This window comes from Grammomys surdaster, unplaced genomic scaffold (genome assembly GCF_004785775.1).
Source record: "Grammomys surdaster isolate TR1022 unplaced genomic scaffold, NIH_TR_1.0 319243, whole genome shotgun sequence".
NCBI lineage: Eukaryota > Metazoa > Chordata > Mammalia > Rodentia > Muridae > Grammomys > Grammomys surdaster.
In genome coordinates this window covers 1-10,181 of record NW_021627013.1, presented here as the reverse complement: position 1 = coordinate 10,181, position 10,181 = coordinate 1, and the positions used below count along the sequence as shown (strand labels likewise).

General features: G+C 42.3%; 1 protein-coding gene across 1 annotated transcript; it reads left to right on the top strand.

Annotated features, from left to right (window-relative positions):
- Positions 1-501: 501 nt before the first annotated feature.
- Positions 502-1,606, top strand: LOC114616395 (disks large homolog 5-like; the record flags this gene model as incomplete). Its single annotated transcript, XM_028761865.1, has 2 exons — positions 502-737; positions 1,420-1,606. Coding segments are annotated over exons 1-2 (333 nt in total), but the record flags the coding sequence as incomplete, so codon positions are not given.
- Between the last annotated feature and the right edge of the window lie 8,575 nt (positions 1,607-10,181).

The following is a 10,181-nucleotide window of genomic DNA, read 5'->3' as shown; positions in this document are numbered from 1 at the left end:
GTGTGTGTGTGTGTGTGTTTGTGTCTGTGTTTCAATTAAGGTCCAGGGAGTCTGTGTAGAGTGATGGGGCCTGAGGATTTACCTGACTCACTTTTCAGGTAATGAGAGTGATGAGGCCATGGAGACTCACTTGTAGCAGCACAACACATGACCTCTGTGCCCACCTCTGATAGTCATTGGAAACTCCTGATACTTATAATAAACCCTTTTCCTTGTAAATAGTGATTATGTCCTTTGGGAATTTAGGTAGCAATAGAACCAAGGATTGAGAAAACCTTATTTAGAAACAGAAAAACAGCCATCCCAGATTAAAGTTGGACCCAGGACTGTGACACAGGCTCTTGGACAGTTTTTAAAGACCTAGTCTATTTTTTAAAGCCCCCTCTGGGAGCTAAAGCAAGTCAGCTCCCTTCTTTTAGTTCCATAACTCTACTGGACTCAGACTAAGATTATCAAGTTTAATAAGCACCAAGAGGACCCAGTTCAAAGCAGCCAGGATGTGGCATGTATGGGTTGGGGTAGTCCATGAGTCAAGTTGAATTTATGTAATGCTTGAAACCTTAGTTCAGAGGATTATATGCTCCTTGTGCCATGCCCTCCCACAGGACCAACTTTGAGAACATGATGCTTGAGATGCAACACGACCAGGTAATGACCGATCTCAAGAAAATTCCTCAGGAGATCAGTGAGGCCTTGTACAAGTGCAAGGAGCTGTCTAAAGAAAATCAACTTTATTGGTGAGTGACTATCAGTGTCATTACCCCAGCACTGGGCACAGAATATGTCTGTCCATCACTAACTTTCAAACAAAGTAAGGGGCTGGTTCTGTACTATTTGCCTTTCAACAGGAAGCTTGCCTCCCTCAAAGAATGGCTGTAGGATTTTTACCTCTTGGGCTCATTTTGATCAGGTGTGATGACTCTGTGAGCCCCTGCAATCATTGTCCTTCCCAACTCAGTATCCTCTAGATAGAAAAGGTGTGCACCTTAATGGAGGTATCAGTCAACCTTGAGTCTCTGGGCCCTGAAAACAGATTTATAGATCTGGTTTGCATGAGACACATAGAACGATTGTATATCTGTTGAGTCTGTTCTCCTCTTCTAGATAAGGTTTGTCCTCTTTCTACCTACAGGTGGTTTTCTAATACCTGGACATATAAACAATCATGGGGCCTATGTACTCTTCTGCTAGATATATGAGGCCCTGTTGGTGTCACGGTTTTCAGAAGTACTTTGAGTCTTCTGGACTGTTACTCTGTTCTCGATTTGACCTTCTTATATGTGATGTTCTATGGCTGCTCTGGTCTGTAGTCTGTGTCTGTCTGGGGACCAGTGCCCGTGGTGAGAAGGGATGGTACTTGGAGAAGTGGGAGGAAGATGGATGCTGCCTGCATATCACCATTTCTTCTTTGTGGTTCAGCATCAGGAACTGTCAGCTCCTTACAGAGTCTCTTCATATAAAGAACCAAGTAAAAATTCTGTGGAATGAGAACAGGCAGCTGCTAAGGGCGCAGATTGCACTGGAAGAGTGTACTAAGAAAACAAAGAGGCTGTGTGTGGAGGCCAGCTTGAAGATATACGACAAGTATACCCAACAGCAGCAGCAGGTAGGATGCATGAAGCATCAGGGGCAGTTTGTGGACTCATGTCTAACCATAAACACAGCCAAGCCCAGATAACCATCCTCTACCTTGTCCAGACACTCTCCTATGTATTTCCAGTTCTTCATTCTGTGATCATTTACAAGACTTTCTGTGGAGTTAGCCTCTTTCAAGAAACTGGATGATTGGCAAGCAATCCCTCCTACTCAGCTCCAAGCTGCACTTCATGAAGATATTTTGAAAACACATTACAACCCTACATGCCTTTATGCTAGAGGGGTTCTATATGGGTGCCTCCGATGTAGTAGCACAGAACATTGAGTGATGAAGTCAGGGCCTGTAACTCACTTGCTTTGGATCCATGGTTCCAGCTGCATATGTAGGGGAGGATGGCCTTGTCAGACATAGATGTGAGAGGAGGTCCTTGGTCCCATGAAGGCTGGAAGCCCCAGTTTGGGGAATTCAAGGGCAGGGTGGTGAGTTGGGGTAAATCCTCATTGAAGGAGGAGGAGGTTGGATGGAATAGGGGATTTCTGGGTGGGAGGATGAAGAAAGGTGATAACATCTGAAATATAATAAAATATCCAATAAAAAGATTATTTTAAAAAAAGAGGTGGGGTGGGGGCTTGTATCTTTTCTCTCTCTCTTCCCCTGCATTGCAAAATTGTCTCTTCCCACTGCTTAGACCTTGATTCACACTGACAGAGCCTGAGGAGCAGCTTGTCAGTCATGGTTTCTGTCAGTGTTGCTAGAGTTCTTTCCTGGAGTTTATATTCAGGAGCTTACTTGATGAACAGGGATGTGTGAAAGGCTTCTCTCAGGCTGATGGTTGGGTTGAGAGATGTGAGGCTCCAAGAGAAAAATTTCCAGAACTCTCTCAACCTAGTCTGCAGAAGAAGTTACTCACTAAGTGTTTTTAGTTCCCAAGGGATGGACAGCAGAGTCCTGGGTCTCACTTGAAGCATTAGCTTTTCTACATTCAATGATTCCTCCAGCATTGATATCTCCTTATTGTTTCCTGCTCACTTACGATTTCTGGTTTGTGTGTGTGGAGGGAGGGGCATATGCATGTCTGTGCCAATATGTAAATTGATGGGTGTGCTGAGAGGCCAGTTAATTACATATGGTTTTGATAAGTCTTTCTGCAACATAGCCCAGGTCTCTCACTGAGTCTGAACCTTCCTGTATTGGTTAAGGTGTCTGATCATCACCTTTGAATGTTCTGTCACCTTCCATCTAGAGCTCCTGACATTGTTTGGTCTCAGGTAATTTTTACAAGGTTTAATTACTCATAGAGAGGAAGAACATTTTTACATATTTCATTGTTTTGGGTTTTGTTGTTGCTTCTGGAAGAAAACAATTCATTATCATGGAAGAAGCCAACGGTGTATTTGGCAGTTGTCAGGCACACAACTTGGCCCACTGAGCCTTGTCATGAGCTTTCTTGTCATTTGGCTGAAATCGGCAGAATAGGGAGGAGGGTATTGGTGTGCCAGGATGGGTCTTACCCAAGAAATCTAGGCTCCATGAAACCCACAAGTGAGTTTTTCAATCCAATAACACTTTACAAACAAACAGAACCCATGTTGCCAACACTTACATGTGAATAATTTCATATTTAACCCAACCCACCCTTTCCAAATCTTACCATGTGACTTCAGATTCCCCTTCCCAGTCCCTCTCTCTCTCTCCTTACCTAAGGTTTCCTAAACCTGGGTTTGGAGGCACACCCATGTGAGGAACAACCTAGAATCAGACATGGTACTCTTGGAACCAGAGCAGGATATGGGTCAGGAAGTGGTGCTCAACAACTGCTAGCTGCACTCATGAGACAAAAGGTGGCTCCAAGGTGGTCCTATCCAAAGGAGCCTTAGGGACCTGAACACCAGCCTCTCTATTCTAAGTTGTGAGTGTGAGGCTCTTAGAGGGCAAGGGGCAGGAGTCCAGGCACCCAAGAGTCACACAAAGGATGGTTCATGACCTGTTGGGCATGTGGTGGGTGTGGTAGAGGGACTACCAAGGCCACCTCACCTGGCTTCTCATGACTGGCCATCTGCTGCTCCTCAGAATCCAGTGTCTCCAGAGACCAAGCTTCTTCCCAAAGCTACATGTCTGTGTCCCACCTCAGCCCTGGGACAGCAGCAGCTCCAACAGCAACTCAAACCTTGGAGTGAGCGGAACAGGCACCCAGACCAGAAATGACCTTCCTAACCACTTCTGCTCATGCCTCTCCATCTCCTCCACCTGCTAAGGCTGCCAATGCTACCCTATCACTCTAGGCAGAAGACAGCTCTATTGTATGTAGAGGAGCCTCAGGATGCCACTTCCTGAATTATCTAGCACCCAGGTCCTCCATCCTTCTCTATGGTACCTCACTCTGAGAGGCTTAAGAGCAGCCCTGCCCCAGGACAGAAAGCTGGTCTCTTGTTTTATTGTTTTGTAATTAAATTCTTATTTATAAACAAAAACTTGAACAATATAGCTATTTTAAAAACAAAAATTAGACTTCTTTGCCTTCCTTGTACTGAGATAACACCCTGGAAATTCATACTGTGTGTTACTGGCTTTACCATGAGGATTTATGAAATCCTACAGTGCATCCCTCTGCTGACATTGTGTCCCTGAGTATATCATGGACATGGTTTTGTTTCAGGACAATTCCCCCTCATAGTTTTGCAGTGTGCTAAATTTCAGAAAAACTATTCCATGTTAATTCCCTAGCTTCCTTTTGAATAACATTAGGGATGTTTTAATATCATGGGAACTGTAATGTGTTGTAAAGTTCATGGATAATAAACATGATTAACTGTTTCTTTTAATGGTGCTACCAGGGTCTTCTGAGAAGAAGTCAAGGTAGGTTTAGAGAGCAGAATATGACGTTTCAACATGGAGCTTGCTGGAGGATGTTCATGCAACTCTCTTTCTTAGGCTCTTGAGTGTTGTGTGGACCAGCATATGTGTGCAGAGCTTGTGACTTACTAGTAGGATCAGCAACTATCAGCTTGGAAACAGTTCATGACACGGAAATAAGTACAGGCCTGGGCAGCAGAGCCTGGGTTTGTCTAAGAGCCTACTACACAGCTTAGGTCCCACTGCTTCCTCAAGTGACATGAAATGTGCTGAACACAGCAATCTTTTGATTGGGGTGTGCGTGTTTATTTTTGTGTGTGTGTGTGTCTCTGTGTGTGTGTGTCTGTGTTTCTGTGTGTGTATATTAATGCATGCACTGCTGTTTTGTACATATATGTGTTTGTACGTGTGTATGTATGTATGTATACATATATTTACTTGGTCAGCAAACATCTTACATGATAATAGAGGCCAGCTTCAATGAGAAAGTCCTCTGTCAATTCACTTTGCATCAAGGGAACATCAAACACAGCAATCTGTCATCATGCTGCTCTACCTAGCTCAATAGAACAAAAGGAGACAGAGAATGCTGTAAAGTCAGATTATCAGCCATTGGTAGAGGAAAACTATTTATCACTATTGAAACTGTATATATAGAGAAAACTGTGAACCCATAATGAAATCATTTTTAGGAAAACAAAACACTGTTGTACATGGAGGTGAGTAGGAGGCTGCTGTGTCATATCCATGTGCCTGAGAGTCAACAAGGCTGGCTAAGGGTCTGTGTCCCTTCTCTGCTCTTGGTGGATAGTGACTGCCCGCAGGGGGCTCGTTGCATCTTCTCAGCATCCTAGTTTGTCTTCCTTACATCTTACCATTTTCTTTCTAACTCTGCCTTAGTTTGTCTCAGTTATCCTTGGCCTTGGAGTTTGTCCTGGGTATTACTATTTGAGAAACTTAGTTGCTTGATGTTGCATCTGCATCTAGCAGGAGGCCCATACCTATGGTGAGGTGCTAGACCAGGTCTGGCTCAGATACCCTTTTAGGGTCCTGATAGTCTAAAGCACTCACCCTGTGTTCTGTCTGTAGCACTCTGTAAAGCCTGTCATTCAAAAATGATTTGCTTTGAGTTAAAATCATCCTCAAGGAGGGTTGGAGGAAATGAGCAACTTTATATATTGCTGATGCTATAAAATGGGGTAGGCCTCTGAGAAGCCATGTACAACTTTTCAGAAAGTTAAACTGTAGTCTCTGTTTACCCAGCTACTCCAGAACAAGAAGTAGGTTTCCACAGAGAAATTAGGGCAAATCACTGTTGTAGTGGTACTTCACAGAACAGCCCTGAAGTAGAAACTATGTAGATGTCTTTCAGTCAAGGTGTGAACAAGTATACTGTAGGTCCAACCCTTCCATGTACTTTTGCCTAGGGTGATAATACATGCCACCATTTTGTCTTGAAGTAGCCAGACTTTTTCCTCAAAATATCCCTGACAGAATCTCCTTACATGGAGGAAAGTCTCACATTGCATTCTGCTTATAGAGATTTCCTGATTGCCTAGCCTCAAAGCTTTGGTTACAAACCACACAAGCTGTGGAAAGTGGAGGGCCTATTGGAAGATGCTGCTAACTTTGGAGCCCCTGAGAAATTGTGAGCAAGATGCAGGAACAGTCTAGTCCACCCGGATCCCATGGGCCTTTCTTGGGAACCAAGCCTACTGTGCACAGCTTTTGGAACTTGCTAAGAAGACTTATCTATCATGCCAAGACCCCATATTTCCATCTTTTGTTTATTAGGGGAAAGCACTTTTTGACGGAGCTATGATTAGGCTGTGCCTACTATGATCTTATGCCATTCAGGGTTATTTTCTTTTTCCTTTTTTTAAATTTTATTCAGTTTATGTATGTGAGTACACTGTTTCTCTCTTCAGACACACCAGAACAGGACAATTGATTTCACTAAAGATGGTTTGTAAGCTACCATGCAGTTGTTGGGAATTGAACTCAGGACTTCCAGAAGACAAGTCCGTGCTCCTAATGGATTAGCTATCTCTCCAGGCTTTTTCTCAATTCAAGGGTTTGTTTCTTATGGCTTTATAGTATCCTGGGTGATCTCTTATATTATCATTAACTGAGAAGATAAAAATGTTTCTGCAGTGAACTACACTTGTATGTGTGAACATGTCCTTCCATGTGTTCAGGAATGTGTGTGTGTCTCTGTGTGATTGTGTGTGTGTGTGTGTGTGTGTCTATATATTGGCTGTAATGATGCAGCATCGTGTTGCTGTCACTGAGATGAGGTACTAGCACAGGATTGCAGAAGTCAAGGAGATTTCCTATACCTGTATAACTATTTTTGGGTCTCTGTCTTTCCACATGACTCTCTGCCTAAGTCAACTAGGAGTACCTAATAATATTGTTCTGATCCAGTTTAAAGGAACTCGTTTCCATGAAACATTTGTGATCCATCATGTTTCTGTCAATTGTGTTGTATTCTGTCTTCCCTTCTGAGTTCTCTGGTATAACTTGAGCCTATTGTCCCTTAAGTCACCCCACAAATAATACTACGGTAGCTATAAACATTGCAGGGGCATTGTTTTTCCTCCATGAATGTCCCTGTTAGCGTTCATTGCTTACCCTTGGGAAGATTTGCATGTTGCTGGCTATAGTATGTCTCCAGTGGGCATGGTTCCTGGCAGATAGCTTTTCTGGGGATTCCCAGATGGAGGGGTTCATAAGTAAGAACCAAGGCAGGTTCCAACACTTCAGATACATTAAGAGCCTTCTCTTCAATGGTATATAGTTTCCCTAGAACACTTCTTAAAATGTTCGATTTATACATGGCTACACAGCTATTTTTCAATATAATATATGTGGACCATTGTAGAAATGTGGTGTTTTATTTTAACTCCAGTACAGTGGGTAGTTCATAGTTCCCTTGCAAGCTATTTTTTAAATCTGAGAAAAAATTTCAGGTCCAGGTGCTCTCTGAACCTTCTTCTTTGGGGATACAGGGAATGACCTTAGCTGAATGGTCATACTGAATTGTACTGGTCAATAAAGCTGGTGTTTGCTGGATAGCTGACTTGGCAGGTCCTCACCAGACCTTTGTCTCTTCCTCCTCTAGGTCTGAAATACTCCACCAAAAGCTCAAAGAGGGCACAGACCAGGCCAAGATCTCCCTCAGACACAACTCTTCACCAAGAACACTCAGTGTGCAAAGCAAGTGAACCACCATTGCATCTCATCCATATAACCTTGGCAATCTTGGACTGCATTTTCTTCCATTATTTCGGTTCCTACATGTCACAAGGTCTTCATTGTGTCTAGCCTCTGGTCCAGGCAGAGTGCATGTTTTGAAGGCTTCAGTCACATGCTGAGGGACATCAAGATCTGCTGGAAATCCATGAGGAGCCTGAGAATGTAAATGTTTGCTTGTCCTGATGGGTCATCAAAGATAAATTCATGAGGATCAGTCAAGGGAATTTTAAGGACTTTCAGATACCACCACTAATATGTTTCATGCTTTGCTTTGGGAGGACTTGCCCATCTCAAAACCACACCACAATGAGACATGTACTCATTCACCTTGAAGAGTTTACTATCAGCATTGACTGCCTTTGCACTATATTTCCAAGGCCAGCAACAGGCTGTAGGTCTGGGCTGCAAAATCTGCAGCTAAAGAATGTTTCTTAGCTTAGTAATTGTGTTTTGGATTTTGTTATAATTTTGATTATTTCAGTATATGGTTTCTTTGTTTACATTTGAAGTTTTGTTATTTGTTTATTATTTTTGTTACTGTAATTAATTTGTTGTTTTGCTAAGTTTATATACTATATTCATTGACTTCCCCACTTTAACATGGTATTGAATGAATTTAATGTATTCTTATGGATGAAAACATAACCACTAATTTTTCCCTCCTAAGAACCTCCTGTATTCATGTGTGGTTCAGAGTCTTGTAACACTAAAATATCAGGCAGGAATGGGCCTCTTCAAGTAGCCTTTGGCTTAGACTTCATTATTGGTACCCAGTAAGACAATGTGACACAGAGAATTGGGCTTTTGATGTGGATAGTGAGTCACAATGTGTGGATCCCCACTTCATGATGAAAAAAGTATCCCTGCTGTATCTTTGTGGACATGAATTTAACTATGTTAAAATGTACTACTATGTGGATGATCAAGTTGAACAAACAAAGTAGGAACACAGGTGTATTTCTCTAATATGTCCCAAGAAATAAAAATATTCAATAAAGGAGTATAAAGGAAATCAGTAAATACAGCGCTCTATGCCTCTTGTTTTCTTGAAATATAACCTCACTTATAAATGCACAACAGAGATAATGGATTCCAAGACATTTTGTGAGATGTTGGTTATTTGTTTTTTTGTTTTGGTGGATGTTTTTTTGTTGTTGTTCTTTGTTTTTTGCTTTGTTTTCTCCTTTGTTTTGTTCCTGTTGTTGTTCTAATGATAATGATGATTCCTTTTGCTCATAAACCGACAATGTATTTGACAGTTTTTAAAAAAATTTATGTGAGGCCTTTTTTCTGTTTTCTAATTATTTCTTTTATATGTAAGGGTGTTTTTCCTGCTCTAGATTTGTGTGCTACATGAATGAAAGTCCCAGAGGCCAGAAGACGTCAGTGGATTCCACATGGAACTTAAGTGACAGGGCATTGTTAATCCTTCTTTAGGTCCTCTGTGAAACAAATTCTCAAATGCATAAGCCATCTATCCAGTCCCTGCCTGGACTTTTGTCCTTCCTTGTGTGGTGTATTAGTTGCACTGGATGACCCCCAATCAAAGAGAGAAGTTTCTTGAGACCTGTAGGATCACATACTTTGGGTGAGCATGCTCAGTGATTAAATTTGAGGCCTCCATGTAGGGCATTATAGTGTGTTCCTGATCCTGCCTCAGGATCTCTTATTGTCAGGGTTGGAGCAGATCTCTCATGACTCATCCTGCATAAAAATGCAGATTAGGCTTTATCAGATGAATTGCAGAATTGAGAGCTCTCCTAGGGGTGGCGCTGGTGAATAAATCATGTTGAAAAGCCATCTAAACAGTGTTTAGAGTAAACCTCAGAGGAGCCCAGGGGGATGGAGACTGCAACAGAGGGCACAGGACTATGAGGGTGAATATTTCAGTTCAAGGCTAGCAAGGATGAGGGATGATAAATGTTGCCTGTATCTTTGCTCAACCTTCTGCCTTTAATCTGGAAAGTGTGCTACCAGTTCTCTCCTAGATTCCTTAAATCTGAGGCTAAAACAACACACAGACACTCACACACACACACACACACATACAGTGTTGTTCCTTTTCTGTTTGTCTTCTTGAGCTTGTACTATCTCCTGCCTGGAAAAGGATGTCCTCACCAATTTCTTATCTCCACCTCTCCTGCCTGCCCTTAATGTTAGCATCTCAGTCAGTCACATCTTTCCCCTGCTATAGACCCCTGAACACCTCCCTATAGAAGCAGACTGTGTGGCCACTTTGTATTGACACTTCACATTTCTGCATTGTACTTCTCTCTCTAAAGCATACTCCACTACCATTTGTCCACTTTTCCTCCAGGGACCTGGACCTTCTGCCCAGCAATGAGCCCATGGCTTTGTTTACTGACAGGTCAAGAAACAATTGAGGACAGGACTTAACATCAGAAACGTCCCCTACAGGTGGAGGTTCACTTTTAAGGTAGTAGATCTCACAGTATATTAGGAAATGTTTCTT